At 40.9% G+C, this 25,096-nt stretch overlaps 1 protein-coding gene across 1 annotated transcript in view; it reads left to right on the forward strand.

Annotated features, from left to right (window-relative positions):
- Positions 1-25,096, forward strand: part of synr (sayonara) — a 128,919-nt gene that overhangs the window by 7,956 nt on the left and 95,867 nt on the right. Inside the window, exon 2 of the mRNA XM_068227768.1 lies at positions 3,724-4,005. Coding sequence (XP_068083869.1) covers positions 3,724-4,005 — 282 coding nt within the window. The remainder of the gene's footprint in view (positions 1-3,723; positions 4,006-25,096) is intronic.

Here is a 25,096-nt window from a genome sequence, read left to right on the forward strand (position 1 = left end):
ACAAGCATCCGTGGTGGTCCAGCGAATGTGATAAAGCTATAGAAGCTAGGCGGCTAGCGTGGATCAAATGGAATGTACATAAGAACGAAGCTAATTTACAAGCCTTCATTGCACAGAGGAAAACTACGTCGAGCATCATAAGAGGGGCCAAGAGGAAGCACAACCAGGAACTGATTAAGCAAGCAGAGGAGGATTTTGTAAGGAACAACTCTAGAGATCTATACAAGGGCCTCAAGCAACAAACAACCCAATTCGCTTCCCCTGCTTTACATCTCCAGAGACCAGATGGATCGCTGTGTCTTAATGACAGCGATTGTACCAAGACCCTAGCTAACTACTTCAAAGGACTCTTAAATGCAGAAGAACCTATTGAACGTCTCCAAGTTACAGAACCAACTAACCCCAATACTGAGTTTATCCCTCCTCCAACGTATGAAGAAGTCAGAGATGTAATTAAATTACTCAAGAACAATAAAGCTTCTGGAGAAGACGGGATAGTAGCAGAAATGCTAAAACATGCCGGAGAACACACCTTCAGGAGCATACATAAAGTAATTCTGGACATATGGACTAGTGAGAGGCTCCCAGATGATTGGACGTCAGCCATTATCCATCCAATCCACAAGAAGGGAAGCAAAACAGATCCCAGTAACTACAGAGGAATATCACTCCTTGCTGTTACCTATAAGATATTTTCCAAGATTCTGGAACGCCATGTCACAAGACAGTTGGATAAAGAGTTAGGAGAATATCAAGCAGGGTTCAGAGCATCGAGGTCCTGTACCGAGCAGATACAAAATCTGAAGACCATCCTTCAATACAGCAAATCAAGAGCTCGACAATGGGTAGCTATATTTGTCGACTTCCAGAAAGCATACGACTCAGTAGATAGAATTACTCTTTACAATACATTAAGAGAACTAGGACTTAACGACAAGATCAACAGGCTGGTGCAAGCAACCTTGCACAATACCACAGCCAGAGTAAAGTTTAGAGGACAACTCTCGGAGAGTTTCGCCATTAAAACAGGGGTGAGACAAGGAGATGGCATCTCATGTATATTATTTAACTGCGTTCTGGAAAAGATAATTAGAGAGTGGATGAGATTCCTTCCAGAGAACACTGGATTACGGATGGGGATTAAAGCAGACAACCTGAGGATACCATGCCTAGCCTTTGCAGACGATCTGACTTTATTGGCAAATGACATACAGGAGGCTACTACTCAGCTCCAAACACTGCACTCAATAGCGGCTAAAACGGGTCTTTTGATCAACATAGGAAAGACCGAGTTTGTTACTAACATCAAAGATGCCCCTGGAAAGATGAGAGTCAGTGATAATATCTACATCAAGAGAGTCAAAAGTGTAAAGTACCTTGGGGAATGGTTCTCAGAGGACCTCAGCGAAACAATGGCTCTTGAACACAGGAGACTCAAACTAGATAAGGCTTACCATGCCTGTAGAAAGCTGTATGCTTCAAAAAATCTGTCGATGAATGTCAAACTAAGACACTACAATGCAGTAATCAGACCGTCAGTCCTCTATGCAGCAGAGTGTCTATATTTAACTAAGAAGACCCCACTAAGAGCCCTCGAGGTACAAGAAAGAAAGTTCCTGAGACGGATAGTGGGACCAAGAATTTTACCAGATGGAAGCCGATGGTATCAGCCAAATCGTGAGCTATATAAACACCAAGAAAATCTCATAGATGCCATCAGAAGAAGGCGACTGGCTTTTTACGGACACCTATCCAGAATGGACTCAAATAGATTATCTCATAGGATCTTCAAGGCTGCTAACAAGGGCAAAGCTACTGGGTTCGTGTGGATGAAGCAAGTGGAGAAGGACCTTTCGGAACTCCACATAAATCAAAACGACATAGCTGATCGGAGTAACTATCATACAACTCTTAAAACTAAATCCTTTGTAACATCCCTCACAGAAGTTACCCACAGACCAAAAGACGAGACCAGGAAATGGTCTGAGGAACGTAAGATTGAATTTAGCCGGAAAATGAAGGACTACTGGGCCATCAGGAAAGCTCGAGGTACCAACAAGAAAACAGCTGCCAAACCAGCCGCTAAGAACACCAATTGTGGCAAACAACGACGATGACTTCAAGAAACAGCTAAAACACAAGCACCGTGGTCCATAGATGGCCCTAACGAATTAAAAAAAAATAAATAAATAAATAAATAAATAAATAAATAAATAAATGTTGTTTGAATCATCGGACCATAGGCCGGTGTGATGGAGTTCTCTCTGCCACCATATCGTGTGCTAACCTTTTCATTCCTACGTAAGTACTATATCTTACACCTGCTCTAATCAGCTTGACATATTCATCTTAGTCTACCCCTACCGTTCTTACCGCCAACACTTCCTTCTAAAACAAACTGAATAAGTCCTAGGTGTCGTAAGACGTGTCTTATTCTTTCTCCTCTTCTCGTCTGATTCAGCCAAATCGATCTTTTCTCACCAATTCGATTCAGTATCACTTCATTCGTCGTTCGATCTACCCCCTCCCCTTCATCATTCTTCTATAACATCACATTTCCAAACGCTTCTCTTGCTGTGCTAGCTATCGTCCACGTTTCAGCTTCATACAACGCCACCCTCCAGACGAAATTCTTCGATATCATTTTTCTAATTTCTATATCAATGTTCTAAGTGAGCAAATTTCTTATCTTACGAAAGGCCTTCCATGCCTACGCTAGTTTGCATTTTATGTCCTCCTTACTTCTGCTATTGTTAGTTATTTTAGCATTCAAATAACGATATTCATCTGCTTCCTTTAAGACTACATTTTCTAATCTAATATTTCCTGTATAAAATAAATAAAGAATCATTTCATAGATTTAACAAGTTACGGGAACGAATTTGATCCACGGAATGTCACTGTAATATTTATCCCAAATGGAAGATAATAATTGCTTTTACTCAATTAAAGTGTAGAATCTGCGGTAAATTAAGAAATGGTACGAAATATTTTACTTGTAGATAATAATATGCATACATACTTTATTACCTTACAACTACTTTTTCTGCTACGTCGCAGCGCTTCCCTACGAGTTTTGTTTGTCTAACACTTTCGTGTGTGATGTCTTTACTCACTGAAGTTGTTTGAATTAATTAGGTGTCTTTTTCATGTTGCTCATTCGTTTTGTGCCGTTACTCGTTCATTAAGCTATAATTATATTTATTGGTCCAGGGATCACGTTATTTTCCTCTCAACAAGAAAGTAATATATTTATTCGTCCGGGGATCATGCTATGTTGCTGTTTGAACTGCCCGCTCTAGTCATATGGACAAAGATAATGAGATTCACAGACATAGCACTCCCATTCGTCGGTGCTAGCCCTGGACCTCAAGAAAGAAACAAAAGACGGCACGTGCAGTGGAATGCAATATAAAGGAGTCCTGTCTACAGCACTAAGTACGTATATATATATATATTTCTCTAGTAACGACGGTACTTCTTCATTTACCTCTGATTTTACACTTTGTTTGAGTAAAATAAATTATTAGCTTCCATTTGGGATAAATATTAGAGTGACGATTTGTGGATCAGATTCGTTCACATAACCGACTTAACATTATGAGAAATACATCGATGAGTTCGTGTTCCGTATAAAATGCTATTGTAGTGTGTATGTCCACAAAAGTTTTCATCAAAGTACACAATGCGTTTTATTTAAATTACTCATCTCCTTTTCCTCAGGGAAGCGGAGCGAGTCCGGAGACGCTAGATCTGTACCTCCGTCTGGAGCGTGACATTTGGCGAGAGGAGAAGTCTGTTCCTGCTCCTGCACTCAATCATTCTATGGTGAGGCTGGAGACTGTGGGAGCCGAACTAGCCATCGCAGAACAACGCCTTTCACGATTTACACGGTCTGGGTCCACCGACGACAGCCTTAAGGATGTCATCCTTGAGCTGGGAATCGATAGAAACCCATCCAAGGCTCAAGAACATGAAGAATTCATCGCCAACATCAACCGACAGGTAATTTGTCAGCATGTTAAAATAAATTTTCCGTCCGACTAATCGTATGAATGTTGAGCATCGGGGCTTTCGGTCCAGAATTTCATGGGAGCGATTTCTAGCCACGTTTAGTTGATACCTCTGGCTCGGAGATTGGATTCTTGTCTGTCTTGATACACTCCTCTTCAGTAACACAGTAAACAACGAACCATCACGGGAATACTTACTATTGAATATATGTTGTGTGGAGTGGAGATCCCTGGTGTTCCTCACATAGTGGTACTATCACGGATAACGCTCAAACACATAGTGTTCCCACATAGTGGTACTAATCACAGGCTACGTAGACCATTGGTGTTGCTCATGCAGTAGTACGTACTACTCATAGTTAACGCAGATACATTCTGAACGCAGTGGAAACAACACATTCACGTGCAGCTCGGCACCTTCTCACGCTAGACAGGTCCCACTTGCGGAAAAGTAAATTTTATGTTTCAGTTGAATTTGATAAAATGTGTATTGTTCAGAAAACCCTAGTATCTCGATGATGATGGTGTTTGTTGTTTAAAGGAGACTAACAGCTAGGTCATCAGCCCCCAATGGTCCGAAGTGACACGAAATGAAACGATAATTAAAACTTCAAATTGCATCCACTGACTAGAATCTAAAAGGGATAAAAAGGGGACTCTGGGCCAGGGGCTAATGCGCAAGATGGCGGCTGTACATGGGCTCTTATGGGACTAACTCGTGGGAGCTGAGCCAGGGGCTACTGCGCAAGATGGCCTCCACGCGCAATCCACCTCTGGCTACGCGCTACGACCTCTGACACCTTCAGACGATAGGTAGGAGCCGAGCAACCTGTGCTGTTGTTGTGTCTGCATTAGCGAAATCGCGGTGTCTCTAGCTGAGTCCAGAGATGTTGTGCGCTAAGCTGTCGTCTATTTAACTTCCTTGGCTAACTCTTGTAGGGGACACTTCAGCCCATAGGGGAGCAGAGTTGACATAAACTCAAAACTAAAGAGCTTATATGCAATTAAAATATCCTCACCCTGATTGAAATGTGTGCACGATGGTGTACTGACTACAGTAAATGTGGAGACACACATATTTCAGCAGAAAGAAAAAAATTACTTCGCTAGCTAAGCTGTGTTTTTCCGATCTGGTGTTGTAAAGGAATGCGACAGTGTGTTATGACGTAAGACACCTAACTTGAGAGAACTTAGAGGTTTTATCTGCAGATTAAGGCTTGTTCGCAGTGACGTTACTACAACTCTTGCTACTATGATGACGTTACTCTACTTAAATCCGAATTCTTTCATGAGGTAGGGTGGAGGGGTGGAAATTTATTAATGGTATACTGCTAGTTGTAAGGGTGACTAAAAGGGACGGGCTAACTCAAGGGAGAGCTGTGCTAGGACACAGGGGTAAACAGACATACACGGAGCCTTATAGAGGCATTCTCTAATTTTTACTTCTTCTTTTTCTTCTTTATCTGCTTACTATCTAGGGTCAGTCTTTTTCTATCGGACTCAGCAAGGGACCCTACCTCTCACGCCTTAAGAACAGTGTCCTGGAGGTACAGACTCTGGGTCTGGAGATACTACTGAGGAGGATGACCAGTACCTCGCCTTACATGGCTTATCGTTAACCTCTTAAGACTTAACTTCTGATCTGATTATGGTTAAGAGTGCTAGGTTAACCCATGCATATGACGCCGGGCTTAACTTTACAAGGACGTTATAGTATCAAGTTTGAGATTCGATCTCACGCTCAACCTTACCAGACGAGATGAGACATGATCCAGAGACTTTGATGCTGAGATTAGTGGAAGCTTACGGCTACACATAGGACTAGAATATGGTGTGAAGTGTAATACAAATGCTTTATTTACAGACGTCGTAATATTGAGAAGCATCTTCGAAGTTCTAAAAAAACGGAGAGCGTAGCATGAACATGTCAGCAAAAAATAACTTCACGTGCAAGTTGACTGGCTTTGGATTATTCGCTGACACATAGAATGCAAAGCTTTTTTCTTACAAGTTTGCAACTTAGGTAACTTAGTATCTTCGTACTGAATACCTAATATAATACGTAAAAAATTAGGTGGTGCCGGAATTTAGCTCTGCAGGATTTCGCGTATTATCAGAATTCTCGAATACAGAATAAAATCCTTACCTACACTTGACGTTCAATGCCCCTGCAGGCCTAACGTTGCATAGACCACGCGTTAACCTCCTAGGACTTGACATGGTACCAGGGAGATGGTGTGAGACTTAATACATAATATGCTTTATTCATTGAGACGTAACGCTGAAATGCAACCTTAGGTCTAGGGGAGATGAGCGACCGCGCAAGGTATCAGCCAAAGAAAGACAAGGGCTACGAAAGGCGTGAAAATTAAAGACTCCTTAGCCCTCGTAAACCTAATAGCGTGGGGGTCGGAAAGCAACAAGAGTTAACCGAGGAAGATCGGATAGGATAGATAAAAATGAGTGGTCTAACACAAGTAAGCATGCGTATACATGGAGTCTTATGGCACTAAACCGGCGGAGGCTGTGCTAGGGCATTTCTTTTTTTTTTACGTATTACCCTCATTCGAGGTTCTATCCTCCTAACCGGATGCCCTTCCTAACTCGCGACTCTCAGTGGAGTGATGTAACATAGGTAGCAAGGAGGGTGATGGAATATTGCTGTAAGAATCGACTAAAAAACGGGTGCTGGAGGGCTTTTAAGTTCCGAGCGTGGTTTTAGCGGCTAGAGGACCTCAAGCTCAGTCTGGCATTAATTATAGTTGTTTAACATTTCTGAATAGGGAATTGAAGTTTTACTGACTTGAGAACAATCTTCTACTCATAGCCATGAGGCTTTAGTTATCTGCTGACAGTGTAGCCGATTACACTTTGTAAGCAACACAACTGTCTCAGAGATGCATGCCGTTACAATTGACATGAATGAAATATCTGACACGAGCACACTTCGACTCTTAGACTTTGAACACAACTCTGCATCTCTTGGCACAAAGGGTCTATAGCTGAGTCTGGCATAAGCCTAACTCAGCAGAGCTACTAAAGGGGTTTATAATTTGCAACTTATAACTTATTAGTTTTTTATCAGCTTAACATTCGAAACATGGCTACTGTGCAAGATAGATGCTATACTTTATTCGTTTAGACTTAACTAGATGGCTGCCTCATGGGCTCACAACTTGTAACTTATGACCTAAAGCATTACAATAGTTTTAAACACGGAATGTAGAATACAGGACATGTTATTTAATTTTTCTTCTTCTCTTTCTTCTTCTCCTCCTTCTTAACCTTTTTTTTTAAATATATTTACACAACGCGACGGAAACACGTAGTTCCCAAGCGAGAAAACGTAATCATACACAGTTAAATTCATGACCTAGCCGACAATTGAACCCTAAGCCCTTGTTTATGTAGATGACGAGAAGTTTATTACGACGAAAACACTTAGTTCTCAAAGCAGAAAACTTATTTACACACAGTTAAAATGGCGACCCGCCGGGGATCGAACCGAACGCCTTGTAAACTTACGATCAGTATGCTAATCATACAGCCGAGGAGCCTTGCACATACACTCTTTAGTGTTGAGTTTATGTCAACTCCACGTTCAAATCCTTAAGAGTGACATTTACTCTGCTCACCTAGGGCTGAAGTGTCCCCTACAAGAGTTAACTAAAGAAGTTAAATAGACGACAGCTTAGCGCACAACATGTCTACACTCAGCTAAAGACCCCGCGATTTCGCTAATGCAGACAACAACAGCACGGGTTGCTTGGCTCCTACCTAAGGCAAGGGTGCCTCTGGAGGGGCTTTACTCTGCTCGACCCCACCACCTCGGAATAAAGCGTCCTACAAGAGTTAGCGAACGAGGCTAGGTAGACGGTATGCCTAGACTCAGTTAAAGAGTCCTCGAGTTCACCAATGCAGACACAACAACAGCATAGGTTGCTCAGTTCTTACCTAACTCAAGGGTGCCCCTGGAGGAGTTTTACTCTGCTATAACCTCACCACATCAGAATAAAGTGTCCTAAAAGAGTTAGCCAAGCAGGTTAGATAGACGACAGCTTAGAATACATCATGCCTAAACTCAGCTTAAGACCGCTAGTTCGCTAACCCATGCTCTCTCGAGTCACGTACCCCTTTTAGTCGCCTGTTACAAAAATATTCCATAAGATAACAACATCCTATTGTCTGAAGGTGTCAGAGGTCGTAGCGCGTAGCTACAGGTGGATTGCGCGTGGAGGCCATCTTGCGCAGTAGTCCCTGGTTCAGCTCCCAGAAGTTAGTCCCATAAGAGCCCATGTATAGCTGCCATCTTGCGCATTAGCCCCTGGCCCAGAGTCCCCTTTTTATCCCTTAAATTACCATGAATCCAAAACAATCGGTGGATCCTATTCACAACGCGTTATTTTCTGAGATGATGCTTGTTGTCCAAAGAGGTCCTAAATCTAGTACCAATCACTGTTAAAGCAGAATTATGGTGTTCCTCCTATAGTGGCACTAATCACAGGTAACGTAGACTCATGGTATTTCTCGTATGGTGGTATTAATCACAGGTAATATAGACCTATGATTTGTCACACATAATGGCACCGCTCAAAGGTAACGAAGACCCTTGGTGTTCCTCTCGTAAGGGTACTACTCACAAGCAACGCGCTTCCATGATGTTCCTCATATACTGGAACTGATCACGGGCACCGTCTAGATCCGTAGTGTTCCTCACATAGTGGTACTACTCATAGGCATCGCAGACTCATTCCGAACACAGTGGAAACAACACATTCAATCGCACCTCGGCACCTTCTCAGGCTAGACCCTAGCCTGTTAAGCGAAGCATCCCCTCCTCCGCCTTGGCGGGATGCACACGATGGTACTAATCATAGGCAACGCCCAGACCCGTGGTGTTCCTCTCGTAATGGTACTAATCACAAGTAGTCTCATGGTTTAAGTCCATAATTCTTCGGTCGCCTCTTTCACAGTTGCCTCTAACGGCAGGCAGGGCATACCGTGGGTGTATTATTCATCTGCGTCCCCCGCCCACAGTGGTTCCTAGTATTCGCATTCGATACCTAAGTTAATTACTAAACATCGACTCTCTGGGTATATGGTGATAACTTCCTATATGTTTGTACCAAGTTCGATTCTCTGTTATGTCAGGACTTTCGAACTAGTTTGAGAGTTTGGAGAATACTTCGCTCAGTTTTAAATAACAGAATTTAGAAGGAAGTTCGGACTAAATTCCAGTCCTAGGCATCTAAAATGTCATTTTCTCAAGCTTCACTGTGTAACTCTAGGTGGAATGCCGAGTAGGTTCCAAAAGTTTAGGCTACAGCTTTTCCACTGTACCATTACAAATACGCTCATCATACACTCAACCTGGAATCAGAAGCCATTAGAAGAAACTGAAGGCGTACTAAGTAAATGAAGCGGTTCGTCGAGTTGCCCCATGCACCTCAACATTAAGATTATTTAATGTATTGGTCTCAGACAAACGATTTTTGATGTACAGTAGCGCAGTAATACGTGTTACAGAATAAACAATTGAGTATATATTAGTTCAAGTAAGGCAATAAATCATTCTAAATAGCGCTTCACGGTGCTTTTGAACTCTGTAGTGTAAAATAAAGCTCTGATTACAAATTTTAGCAACCCCCTGAAATTTTGCTTCAGTCCTAAATTAGAAATAAAATTAGGAACACATATTTCATATTCTTATGGTGGTAGACTGTTTCATCGGCAAAATCGAAATGTTGTGCACTTAAAATACAGTCAATTAATTAGAAGTATGGTAGCTGAAATGTTTTAACAAGAAAATCAGTCGAATTTTTAATTACATCCTGAAACAGAAGTGATGTGCTTGATTCTTAGCTCAGCCAATGATAACTTCACCTGGAAACTCATTACTAATTATGAGATCAGAATTACATATATTATTATTATTATTATTATTATTATTATTATTATTATTATTATTATTATTATTATTAATATGTCCGGCTCCATGGATAAATGGTTAGCGTGCTGGCCTTGATCACAGGGGACCCCGGCTGGGTGCACGTGTCATCATCATCAATTCAACCTCATCACGAAGCGCAGGTCGCCTACGGGTGTCAAATCAAAAGACCTCTACCTGGCGATTCGATTATGTCCTCGGATACTCCAAGCACTAAAAGCCATACGCCATTTAACTTAACATAGGAAGGGCTACATTTTAAACTCATTTTAACTAATTTTTACGACACACTTATGTGGAATTAAATTTAAATTCTAACACTGATGATGGACCTTAGTGTCCGAAAACCGGTTATGTTTTAAAAAATAATATGCTGATACGACTGTATATTATTATTATTATTATTATTATTATTATTATTATTATTATTATTATTATTATTATTATCAGCAACTACATCAGCACTGTTAATAAGAAACGGCTTTAATATTTTATGATTATAATGTGCAATATTGTGTGCATGTCGTCAAGGCATTCTCGCCATTCATAACGTATGTGCTGCGGGGCAGTATACCTCCAAAAATATTATCACATACGAGGTTCTGTCCCGGCAACGACAAAATAGAGAACAAAAAAAAAAATGGGAAGTGACTGGTACGGTTTAAATCCGCCATTGGGAATACACATTAAGAAACTCTGGACTTCTTGAGGAAGATTAAAGACACCTGAATCCACCACCCTGCCAAAGCAGTCTTGGTTATAAAACACACATTAAGGATTGTCTTACTTTATTTCACGACATGACCGTTTGTGTAAAAATTTCAATAAAATAGAGGACAGAAAACAAATAAACCGCAACCCTCTATACCACTCACTAACATGCTCACTAGAAAAATAGCAATAAAAAAACAGAAAAAGTGTAAATGTCATTGAAATGGTAAGGAGGCCGATCAGTTTGATTCCCTAATGAGCCATCTTTCCGATAGTTATTCTCTACTATTTATCTATTTATTTATTTATTTATTTATTTATTTATCGCTAATCGGCCAACTACGGTACACGATCAGTTCCAATATACATTCTGGTCCTTATTCAATTTTCGTCTGATCCAGTAGGTTTTCTTCGGAGTGCTGTGTCGAGCACGGCGTTCATCTGACCACTTTGTACCAATTATCCATTTATATTCTCAAAAAATCCCTAAATTCACGATGCTTGTTCTGGAAAGGTCTCGTTAGTGCTCATCCTTTTGGGTGTTCGCACATTTTCCAACGTCTTCCTTGAAGTTAATGTACCAGGGAAATGTGGTTTATGGTTTAGAGTGAAGGATGTGTATTGTCTAGCAAGAGTTGTCCATCCGTGTGTGTCCGCGGCCTTAATTACCTGGTATGAAAATGGGAAACCACGGAACACCATATTCAGGGCTGCCGAATTAGGGGTTCAAACCTACATTCTCCCAAAAGCAAGCTCAGAACTATGCGCCCCTAACCGCATGGCCAGCTTGCTGGGTCATATAATTTTCAACAGTTGCACTGATGAAAAGTAAAATCTACATTTTAGAACTTCATTCGTGATTAACTGTTAAGTAATAATTTAGGCATACCGTAATGAAACTGAACGTTCGCCAGCGCAGTGAGTCTAGCAATGTATTGCAGGCAACTTTTTCCCCCGACTTCCCCTGCATAGTGGGGCAATATCTTGCTACCTCTCCCTGGAAACGACCATAGCAGCGTTCTTTTCCTTCTAGTCTCCACCGTCTACTACCCTAGTTTTTCTATCATTCTCGTCACACTACTTCTGGGCTTGAATTTTTTTTTTCTAATGGCTTTAAGTCGCACCGATACAGGTAGGTCTTATGGCGACGATGGGATAGGAAAGGGCTAGGAGTTGGAAGGAAGCGGCCGTGGACTTAATTAATGTATAGCCCCAGCATTTGCCTGGTGTGAAAATAGGAAACCACGGAAAACCATCTTCAGGGCTGCCGACAGTTGGGTTCGAACTCACTACCTCCGGGTTGCAAGCTCACGGCTGCGCGCTCCTAACCACACGGCCAACTCGCCCGGTGAAATTTAAATTTAAACTTCGCAGTCTTTTGCTGTACCGTCTCTGTACCATCTGCAGATTTACAGGCACAGAGATCCATGCAGTATGTCGGAAACCGTACTAGAACTAAATACTAAATTTTCATGATTTTGTAAATGGGTTGTACAACTTGGACTAAAAATGGACCAAGACCCTGATCACCATTAGGCCTATAGGATATCAAAAATCCTTAACTCATATGATAACTCTGAACCTACCTGACGTATTACGTGACACAAAAGTACATAGCATCCAGACTTACCAAACTCTCAGAGAGTCATCAACTAAAAACCCGCTCTCAATACAGGAAAATCCTGACCAACTCAGCAAATGTCACCAAAGGGTACAACACGTCTTCACAGTAGTTGCTGCTCGGGTTTGAACATCCGTACCAAATTACGGAACCCGATGTCGGTCTTCTCATTCAAAAAGTGGCACGAGAAATATTTACTTTCTATTTATTTGCAACAATTATTACTGTCAAAATTAATATTACAAATGTTGTTATAGTTCCATTATTGTTATTTACACAATCCTAAAATAATTATCATTACTTTATACGTTGGATTTTAACAATCTTCCTTGATAAAAGTGCCTGCCTTTTTCCCGGAGGACTCGAGTTCGATTCCTGGCAAGGGCAGGCTTTTTACCTGAAGGCTGGTTCGTTGTCCACTAAGAATACGCGATTACAATTGAGAAGCTATCTGACGGTGAGATAGCGACCCCGGTGTAGAAAGCAACACGAAACCTCGTAATATGCAGATGTTTGGGCTGAGCAGCGAATGCTAGGTAGGCCATGGCGCTTCGGGACTGTTATGTCATGAGGTTTTGTTTGGTTTTGTTTAGTAACAGCAAATAGTTTTAGCTTCATAACTTTGGTTTGCGGTAAGAGAAGGCCTCACAGCATGAAAAAGCCAAGTAAACCAAGCCAAGTAAAAAATTTCGCCTGGTAACATTCTAGTTCGTTAACGAATCCTGTTTGGTATGGGCTCCATAAGACAACTCCAATACTGGCCTCACGAGCGGTAGATACATTACCACATTCATCTGGGAACACATTCTCTTTAGCAGCCTACACTTTTTATTCTGTAATTTTGTCATGAATGTTTCACTACACGCAATGCCCAACTCCACAGACACGACTTCACACTCGACTTGGCTTCAAAAATAATTATCTCCTTAACACCGACTATGAATACAATGGTCACAATTTATGTGATAAGTATTCACTTAGTATTGTTAGCATTGTCTACTATATCGGGCGAGTTGGCCGTGTGGTTAGGATCGTGCAGCTGTGAGCTTGCATCCGGGATATAGTGGATTCGAACCCCACTGTCAGCAGCCATGTAGATGGTTTTTCGTGGTTTCCCATTTTCCTACCAGGCAAATGCTGGGGCTGTACGTTAACTAAGGCCACGGCAGATTCCTTCCAACTCGTAGGCCTTTCCTATCCCATCGTCGCCATAAAACATATCTGTGTCGGTGGGACGTAAATCAAATAGCAGTGAAAAGAGTGCATATTGTCTACCTAATGAGGTGGGTAGAGGCGTGCTCGGTTCACCCGAATCGACGTGGGATTGAATCCCCTTTAGGAAGTCGAAATATTTAGAAACGACATGTCGAGTTCTGGAGGTAAATGTAGCCCTGAGATTAACACAGCCTACATCAAAGATTAGTACTAGGATAATTACTGGAAACAAAGGGAGCTTGGGATAGCAAACCATTCTAACCCACTCAGGGCCAAGATTTCGGGTAATGGAAGCCCTTAAATTCCAATCCACAGGGCCCGTACAGAGATGGTTTGCTCCTATGGTAGTTTCCACTCAATAAATATGTTTGTATTCTCTACTACAGTAAATCTTCATCGTTTATGGAAGCTTATAGATAAAGTCGTTTGTCACGGACACGTTAACACGCAACTTTCTTTTTATATCATATTGACATTATTGCAACCCTTGTGCGTAGATGAAACGAACATTTGATATCACTGTCCAAGTAAACTGTTCGGCTTAAAGCAAGGCGGACAGTATTGCGGTTAACAGTCCATGTCCATGGCAACATGAAACATTATTGATTTCCCAAAGTTCTAGGTAGAAGAGCAAGCCTGTAGTTTTACATGACGCCCACTGAATAGCACACTTCGATGGATACTCAAACATAGAACGGTACAGTAGGTTGACATTTAAGCGTAGTGTGAGAGTCTTGTGTCAAATGATGTGTCTCATTTACGAGAAATAGTTCTTAAGTGTGTTAATAATAATAATATTAATAATTATTATAATTATAATAATTATTATAAAATAAACTCGTGTCCCCAACTAGAGGTGGTAAAGCTCTTTTCAGGCACATCCCCAGTGGAGGTGAATTGCATATACCATTTTAACAACAGCCATCCTACCATTCTTCAATTTCTGCCGGTACCAGGAGTCGAAGCCGGGTCTCCGACGACGGCAGCTAATAGTAGTTACACTACTGAGGCAGAAATAATAATAATAATAATAATAATAATAATAATAATAATAATAATAATAATAATAATAATAATAATACTAATAATAATAATAATAATTGTACCGAGGGTACGCCATCCCTGGTCAGTTAAACTGCACGCCTTCTCTAAGGCCATCTATGTAATCTAACTGGAACTAATGTATTACAAAATACTTTGGTTTTCAACTGTTAGATGTCTCTACCATTGGTTTAAGTGCCCCCTCTCGCTGAATCAACGATAATTAATTCTTAAAAGAAACTTTACTTTTACAGTTGGCAAACCTTAGCTTCGGAAGATTGTTTACTTTACGTATCAAAGTTGTCAACACTTCTGCTGGTTCCTTCTTCAATGGCAATCAACCTATCAGAATTTTGTAAATATTTTCTCCAGCTAATTAAAATTGGGGTGTGTACAGGAATCCAGCCTATCAGTAAAGACTTCTGGAAGCTTCTGCTCAAAATTACTACAAAAGCTGGGCGCTTTAGGGCCGTATTGTCTTGATTGCTCCAGTCATTTGAGTTCGGTGTGTCCTAAGGGAGGCAGGGGTCGTGGGTGGTGTTTGCAAGGCCCAGCAACTCAAGGTAATGGTAGAATTTTCATAAACATTTGATAGCTCCAGCGAAAACCTTGAGGGGAAGGTTTCAACCTCTTTTCTTTTATGTAAAGTTCAAAATTTGGTGGTTTCAATATATAATTTTCGGCAAGTCTGTGCACTATACTTTATTCCCTACTGAGAAATCTGTAATGCAAAGGAATAAAGAGTGATTACTCTCGGTTGGTTCCCATTCAACTTGGCATGGGGTGACTATTGTTTTCAAAACCTCTAAAATTCTTAACACTTATTTGGTATTTAATATTTCTTACGTAGTCATCCGGCTATAGAGTAAGCTTAGCCTCTGTATCTTTGGGCCATAAGTCCACTTAGAGTTTTAAGTATTTCTAGGAGGAGTGCGTGTGTTTCTCCTCCTTGCATTTTGGTTATGGACACTTACAACCAACTATTTCTTTTGTCATTTAGGCCATTTAGTATTGGAAATTTTACCCCTGTAAATTTACAGTGGTGTGTAGAATTGGCTCTGGTGTGAATTTCCCTTGAGGAACAGAAAGTTATAAACTGTTGAGCAATAGATAAGCTCATCTCGGGGCTACTTTTTGTAAATACTTTAATTAATGACAACCGATAAGGTGTAATTGCGCATTTAGATACTGATGTCTCTGCCAGACTGGACTATGATATAGTTGGAGCGCAGGCTCCTACAAGTGTACCTTCCAAGATCATGTAAATCAACCAAACCGTTAAGTATTGTAAATCTTGTACCTGATTTTCGGACTTTAAGTCCTTGTTATTGCTGGAGCTGACGAGTTCATTAATAGTGTTATTATTCATTCAGATTTCTTATGTATCAATTTTAAATTAGAGAAAGAAAGCAAATAAATAAAATTTTAAAATATGTTGTGTTAAGTTATGCTCTAGTTAATTCCTTGTCCACCCATTCGACACTCACAATTCCTACACCTCTGTGAGCCACGGAAATCCAGGGACAATAATAATAATAATAATAATAATAATAATAATAATAATAATAATAATAATAATAATAATAATAATAATAATAATGCAAATTCTTCTCCATTCGTGCTATTAGAACTTTGGAGGAGCAGAATGTAAAGGTTTCTTGTATTCGTGGTTTCAGTACTAACAACGGAAGTCTTCGAGGTGTTACATTTCGGTTCCGTTTAAATTTTGAATGCAATTATCTGAGCTAGTGTGCATTACAAATGTGAAAAATGTATATTTACAGGTTAATATTATTTCGTTTATTTAACGTCGAAAGTTGTGAGAGTAAGTGTCGGAAGGTGTCGTTCTATTTGATTTAACACCATAATCTCTTGGAGTGCACTATCTATACGGGAGGCAAACGCGCTATTATGAATACTTAAGTTCTAGTTTTACACTAGTGCATATTCTCTCATAGGCGAGCAATATTAACTACTATAATGCGTTGATCAATCGGTGAATTAACGAATGCTTTTTTTCCCGACTGAAAACCGCCTAAATTCGTACCGTATATATATGTGGCTCATATCTCTTCATCTTACCTTGGCCGATCGCTACTACAGGAAGTATTCTCACAGCTTTCAACGATTAATTAATAGCATTAAATAGTAATCCGGGCTCATTCAGGTCTCAAGTTTTGAATTTGCGCCACCTCAGCAACCCGCATCTGAACTTCGAATGGAATCAGACTGAAACAACTCGAAATCTTCCCATACAAGAGCAATAGATTGGCTAGCGCCCTGCTCCACCACCTTTGCTCACAGGAATTAACATGGGGTCTGAGTGAAATTCAGAGCCATATGCCTATCAAGAACAAGAAATCTCGTTTCTAAATATTTTGAATTCCCATGTTACCATGTTCTTCTGATTTTACAACTTCAATAGAATCTATCTAAGGCTGCAGTAAATGCGGGAGCAAAAAGTAGCTGTCATCCCACCGGATATATGAATGTCAACATTTTTATTATAAAAATAAACTCGTGTCCCCGTATCGATGTGGTGCAGCTCTTTTCATACAAACCCCCAATGGAGGTGAGCTGCATGTACGATGTTAATGACATACAAGCCCTTCATGCCATTCTTATATATCTGGCAGTACCGAGTGTCGAACCCAGGCCTGCGAGGATAGCAGTTAATAGCACTAACCATTACACTATGGAGGCGGACAATATTTTTTATTTTGAGGGAAGAGGAAGTATCCAGGTTGTGGATCTGAGACTGAAAAGCAAGACGTAGAAAACGGGACGTCGTTACCATCAGACTGGGTAACGCCTGTCAGTGTGATGGTAAGCAGCCCGCCACATGCAATTGCAAGACTGGTAGCCAGCACGCGAGGCTGCAGGTATCTATTCTACCGTCATGGAGAGAACCGAAACAGATATAAACAAAGAACATCATGTATCCATCCGCAGTCTTCACGTTGATTTGAGAATGACCGCGATACTTCCGAGCAAATGGCAATAGCCACGTGTGGTTGTCTAGGACCTGTTATTACCTTGCCTGATCACCGAGATTACATTTGACAATTACTGGATGCTATCGATGTCAGGCAACATGTAGATGAATTGCAATGATGATATTATGGATAGGAAGCACATTATATTCAGTGTCCGCGAGGAATAAACTACAACCGGATGACATCACATATTTGACACCTCAGAAAAGAAATTACGAAAGGTTGGTGGATTTGAGATCATGCCCAAAATATAAATACGTAATACACTCATCTTCATAAAAAAAACAGAACACCTTGAAATACTAGAGACAGGGAGTTAATAGTCACAAAACATATGCATTTGTCTGTTCCTAAGAAATGATTAGGATTTGAAGCATGTCGCCCCTCAGGTTCAAGGTCCACATCGATATCTCGGCGTACCACCACAGACTGTTAACATGTGCCTGCGGCTCTCGCTGTCGCTATAAACCGAAGAGAATGGATCAGTGTGAGTTGAGCGGACGTTCAGGCTGCCTCGCAGACGTATGCGAGACCGTGCTGTGAAATGAGTGACTTTGAAAGAGGGCGCATTATTGGCATGAGAGAACATAATGCATCCATATGGGAAATTGCTGCTCGTGTGGGACGATGTGTGTCAGCGGTGCAACGAGTGTGTTGTACAGAATAGTTTACAGAAGAACACAAGGTGATAGGTCTGCTCGCACCACTCAGACCCCCCCTTCCCCGGAGAAGATCGGCACCTCATCCGAATGGCATTGCAGGACAGATCTTCGTCCTCGTCGGCTCTGGCGCAACAGTGGAACAGTGTAACACATCGTACACTATCAGGAGTGACAGTCCATCGCCGTTTATTACGGTCTGGGTTACCGGCGCGTCGTCCACTTCTCCGCCTACCTCTGACTAATGTGCACAAACATACTCGACTGCAGTGGTGAATGGAACGACGTCACTGGAGACAGGATTGACAGCAGATAGTGTTGTCGGATGGATCCAGGTTGTATCTGTTTGAAAATGATGGTCGCATTTTGCTTCGCCACAGACAGGGGTGAGGCATCACATTGACTGCATTCGCAGAAGACATACAGCGCCAACTCAAGGCCTTATTGTGTGGGGTGCTATTGGGTATAACCACAAATCACAGTCGGTGAGTGTGTCAAGGGCACTGTGACCAGTTTGACCTTCGTGAATGACATCTTGCGACCCGTAGCCATAACCTTTCTGCGCGACAACCCAGACGTCATTTCAGCGGACAATGCGCGACCACATGTTGCTGCACGAACACGTGCCTTCTTGTCACACAATGTCAGACTGTTGTCCTGGCCCACCCGATCACCGGACTTGTCGCCAATCGAAAATGTGTGGCTGTGATCCAGTGCCAACCACCAAAGATGAATCGTGGAACCAGGTGAATGCAGCATGAATGGCTATACCCCAGGGCGCCATTGCGCCTTATACGCGTCGATGCCATCACGCATGGAACAATTTATCATTGCCCATGGAGGCCCTAGTGCCTACTAGGCAACAGGACACATGCATAACCCAGGTGACTGAAATGCTAATCGATTCTGCAGAACATACTAATGAACATTACCTGTGAATATGAACTTCCTATCTCTAGTCTTTCAAGGTGTTCTGCATTTCATGAACATGAGTTAAATCATTCACTGCAGCACATGTAGGGTATAATTCACACTTCCCATATTTAATATTTCAATTAAATTAAATTCTAGAAGCGAAATATAGTTTTGAAGAGAAAATATCAAAGAAAATTTAAAAAATTATCTCTACCTAATTAGAATCTGATAAAGGACGATCAACTGCCAAGTCGGATTCCTCTCTCTCTCTCTCTCTCTCTCTCTCCCTCTCTCCTCTTTCCCACTGTTCCTCGTATCATTCGGATTAATGACAGGTATATCGCACAGACTGTCCAATTCCCAGAATCTCAGCTTGTCCCCACGCCACATTACAGCTCACCAGAGCCTCGTTAATATTCTGACTTCTACGTGTTTTACTACTTCGTGCAACGTATCAATTTACCACGCTCCACACCACCTCGATGGAGGTGAAGGAAGGTAAAGTTTCCATCGAGCCTTCGCGAACGAGCGATGGCAATATGGTTAAAGATGAAATACGGTGCGTAGGCCTACGAACTAAACAGGAGAGAGTAGGTGTCAATCATGAGGGCATGGAATTATTTGCGTATATTAATGACAATGAATCGGTTCTTGCTTACTATTCTGACTGACTGAAATTATTTGAGTAATTATATTTTGGATATTACACACGTAGGTTCGCATTATGCTATGATCTGGGTAACGAACTAGTTTGATGTGAGCACGCAGGCGTTCTGCGGTAGCATCAACCAATAAACGTTTACATGAACAAATGCTCATGTTTTCAGCATGGCTGGTTTTCTCGCTGACGGTGGTATAACAGGCCCTATATGGCGCAGGTGGGAAAGGAAGAATCGCCCTTATTCAACACATCTGTAAGGTTCTAAAGGCATTCTTTCTAATGAATTAATGAGGCTGACACACGAATCGCCCTTATTCAACACATCTGTAAGGTTCTAAAGGCATTCTTTCTAATGAATTAATGAGGCTGACACACTATGTGTGAGGAGAACATATATTTAATACAAACATCGTATAGCCTCGGTCACCATGTTGCCGACAAGCTGCCAGATACTTTCACATACTAACATCTTACGACATGGAGTGCCAAATGGTCATTTTCCGCCGTTCAAAAATGAAATTATATCTGCCTGGTTTGGGCCCGTTATCCAGGGCTTAGAATTCTGGAATTCTACGACTGTCCCACGGGTTGGGATGGTTGTTATAACTAGAGAACATGAAAGATAATGTAATAAATACAATGGAATTTATATTTAATCGGAATTATAAATTATGAAATAAATAATATTAAAGCATAACTTAGCCCTTAATTCAGTGAAGTACAGTGGTTAGTAATATATTATTGCATAATGATAAATGTAATAACAATTACAATACAGCAATTGTGCCGACATTCCTTGATATTTTAATAAAATTGTCAAATTCTAAAGCAAGCGGCGAAGAATCTTTAATCACAATAGCTGGAGAAATATGTAATTCCTATTTTAAAATTTTCACCGTCTTTATTCGTATTTACTTCAGTTTTACGTCGCACCGACGCGAGTAGAAATTATGTTGAATATGGGATAAGTCAGAACTCGAACAGAGTGGAGGTGGCCGTGGTCTGAATTAAGGTACAGACCCCATATTTTTCTGGTGTGGAAAAAAAAGAAACCAGGGATAACATTCTTCAGGGCTGCCGACAGTGTGGTTTGAACCCACTATCTCCAGAATTCATTTCAACAACTACGTGGCCCTACCCGCACAACCAATTCGCTCGGTACAAGTACTAAAAGAGCACCACCATATTTCGAACGAAAGAACAATCGTTTCTAAAACAAGCTTGCAGTTTTACTTGGCTGTAGATATCCTAATAGTGTTAATAAACGCGGGAACTCTAGTTTTACGTAGATTGTGAACTACAGAAAAGTCTCTTTCCTCTTCAAACACCCACTGCATTGGCCTTACTTGAGCCGTGGATTCCTTGCCTTGAAGTCAGTGACAGTACGACTCGGCTATCGCACCTCAGTCAATTCTGAAACTTACAGGAGCAAGTCAATCATAATCAGCTTTGGATACATTAAATTGTAAAGAAACGGTGTAAGTCATCTTTAATTCTTAGAAAGATTCGGTCTGCATTTGGATGCCTGAATCATTATTCTGGAAACTAATGTTAAAGAAATTACATGCTATCATTTAATAATTCCTTTCAAAATTCGGGTAAATATACTTTACATTTGCTTTATCTTGCCAGGAAACCTAAGACTCGAGGGAATGTGATGGGACATAGCAGTCTATTAGAGTCTTTCTCAACCTCCGGGATGAGGCCCGGTTCTAGGCGCTGCCATCAGTTACACAGGGCCCCGAAATAATCTCTGAAATTTGTCAATTTTCTAATAATGTTTCACTGATAAATATTTTATAATAGAGAATAATTATCCTGATCATGTTGGAAAGCGAAAACCAAGTCGTCTCTAAATTCTAAGATCAAACTAAATAGCATCTGTGTTGCAAATGTCATTTATGAAGCTACTTATGTTTTAATGGTTGGGGAATTTTTAAACGTAGAAATCCTTCAGCACTCCGGAAAGAAATTACAGTGTTGATGACCAGTCATAGAAGTTTGCCTGCAATTCGGTTACAAACATGAGTGACTAATTTCTCAAAACTGAACGAAATAGCATCTGTGTTGCAAATGTCAGTGACGAATCAGTTCGAAAGTATAAAACTTTTTTTTTTCATTTATATCGAAGATTAAGTTCGTCTGTATCCTGTTCTCTATGTACAATACTCATAATGAATACTGTCTCTTTGCAAGTTCACATTGCATTGCGTAAGTACTTGTTTCAAAACACGAAAGTCGTAGTTTTTTAAGTAATAAGCGCGGAGGAAAAACAGGGAACTAGGTTTAATTTTGTAAACAATAATAATAATAATAATCATAATAACAACAACAACAACGGCGTGTGACCTCCGTAGAGGCCTGATGCAGGTCTTTCGAGTAGACGCCTTATAGACTATCTCCATGCATGTGAGAATGGGGCGCTACCTGAGATAATTATAATGAAAAAGACGGCACAAATACCCAAACCCCGACCAGGAAGAATTAATTAATGAAAGTTAAAATCTCCTACGTGGTCGGGGATAGAACTCGGAACCCCTTGAACCAAAGGCCGGCATGCTAACCATTTAGATATAGAACCGGACATTTTGGTAATAAGAAATGTCATACCAATAGTATCTGTACCTCAAGTCCGAAGAGCGATCTCTAGGATAAGCATAATATGTGAAACAACGCAGCACACAGAATACTATGACATACTTAATTCATAAAACTTACGTTAGTGAATTTATTTCATGAAATTAGAAAGAATAAAATGCATTTACGGGTAGATTTGTTGGGACCGGGTCATCATCTAATAGAAAAGGAATTTATCGGGCTGCAGTCTCTCAGAGTTTAAGAACCGCTGGTCAGTAATGAAGGTGTTTGTATAAATGTATGCAAGTATGAATATCCAAAAAAACGGGTGAGTTGGCCGTGGGATTAGGGGCACGAAGCTGTGAGCTTGCATCCGGCAGATAGTGGGTTCGAAACACACTGTCGGTACCCCTGAAGATGCTTTCCGTGGTTTCCCATTTTCACACCAGGCATATGCTACGTCTGTACCTCTATTAAGGCCATGCCCGTTTCCTTCCCACTCCTAGGCCTTTAATACCTCGTCTTCACCACAATACCTATCTGTGTTGCCACGACGTAAGGCAGATTGTAAAAAAGAATCCAAAAACTAACTTTAGTTTTGCGTTTCATTAAATCGGAAATATTACCAATGAAAAAATGTTAAATTTCCTTCAAAATCCTGTTTCTACAAGAGTTTTGAAATACATGATTCAAGTATTTACGGAAATGGATGTTTATTAAACCTGGGTTTCAAGAAAGGAATTGAAAAACATAGTTTCAAACCTTTTCACTATATCACATTGTGAGATACAACTTTACGTTAATTTAAACTACTATGGTATGACTTTCCACTTCGAGAATCCCACTGCCTAGAATTCTAACTCTGGCCATACTGGTGATTAGAAATGATGAAGCTGTCCCACTACTTTATAGTGACACAGCGCAGTACGACGCTGCGGGAGATCAAACCATGAATATCAGTTAATGGCGTCATGTGACCCTAGCACGTTAGGGCTTACCTATACACAACAGGGGATGAAGAAATAAATGGATGAAAGGCCTCTGAGCTGCCCGCTGAATTTTGGTGAAAGCGCACACAATATGGGGGGGGGGGTTCGTCGCTAAATAGTGTGGTAATGATCATTCCTATCTTTTTCGACCGCTCTGGAATTTATAGTATGTTTTGGAGCATTACTGGACTATCTAACCAAGGCAGTAAAGGCATGATAGGTTCACCTAAAATGCCATGAGTTCAATTCACCTTTAAAATATAAAACCATACAAAAATGAGGTTTTCAATTCTGTGGTGACATGTGAATCTGTAAGTTGTTTTCCTTTGACGCTATTTTCTTGTGGTGTCAACTCAGAGGGCTTTTCTGGACGACGATGTGATAGGAAAGGGCTAGGACTGGGAATGCAGCAACCGTGGCGTTAATTTAGGTACAGCCGCAGTATTTGCCTTGTGTGAGACCGGAAAACTACGGGAAACCATCTTCAGGGCTGCCGACAGTTCGAGTGTAAGCTATTACACGCCGCTCATTGCGTGGCCAATTGCCTGTGGTTCATACAACCTACACCAGAAATGAGCACCATGTTATTTACTGCGAGCATTGGTGGCTGAGCATAGAGCAAGCCACATTTTCCCACTTAGGTCGGAGTTTATGGTTATTGGAATCAATTTCTCCAAGGAAATTAATGGTCTATGGGGGGTTGTTTTCGAGTAATGGGTGTATGTCAACCTGGCAGAGATTTTTCTTCTTCTTTAGCGTATTGCTTTTAATGCCGGATTGTCCGAGGACATGTTTGGCTCACCATTTCTGAAGATGCTTTTCTCATCACTCCTCATGGGAGTGAGTTACACGTACCGCTATGTAACGGCGTTGTCCCCGAATATTACCTGGAATTGAAACGGGAATCCACGAAAAGCCATTTCGAGGATGGCCGACGGTAGATACGAAACCGAGTAGAGAATTGTATTGTATTGTATTGTATTGTATTGTATTGTATTGTATTGTATTGTATTGTATTGTATTCTATTTATTCTTGAACATAAATGGCGTTCAGCCCCAAATACATGTTCACAATAAAAAAACTTACAAAAGCAGGAAAAAGGAACAAAGAGAAACATCAACACGAGACTCTTAGAGCATGCCATGAGGTCCATCGGATACTCCGGAAACGTGACACTCCCCAGGGAGGATCACCACAGCAGTCGCCGTCAGTACGAGTAAAGAGTTGGCAACCATAACTCTCCGTGCTGTAATGCACTAAAGAGTATGTTCAATCTACTGTTTAGTCTATGAATGCAGATTTTTAACTCACATTCAGGCTGGTGAATTAACTATGTTCGCTTTATTAAATTCATAACATTATTTCCTCAGTGGGTTGATATGAAAAGTGTACACATATTTCCTAAGGGTTGCCGGATATTAGCGGTCAAGGAGATTTGCGGTCACCGGACATACTGAGATGTACTTGTGCCATCTCACAGAAATTTCTCAGCAGTCACAGGAAATGTGTGGTCACGCCAGCAGGGGGTGGGCCTCATTAGCTTAATCCCGGAGTATCCCCACTAACCTGCCTAGGCTCCTGATCGCTCGCTTCGAGAACAACATTCTTCTCTCGGGCGCATTTAGAGAAACAATATCTTAAAGTTGACGCGTCCTTAAAACACGTGTAAAAACGGGCAGTTTTTGTATTCCACCTGTAATAAAAATGGTAAAATATAAATTATACAAACCAAACGTACATAACCTAACGT

Source organism: Anabrus simplex, chromosome 5, assembly GCF_040414725.1.
Source record: "Anabrus simplex isolate iqAnaSimp1 chromosome 5, ASM4041472v1, whole genome shotgun sequence".
NCBI lineage: Eukaryota > Metazoa > Arthropoda > Insecta > Orthoptera > Tettigoniidae > Anabrus > Anabrus simplex.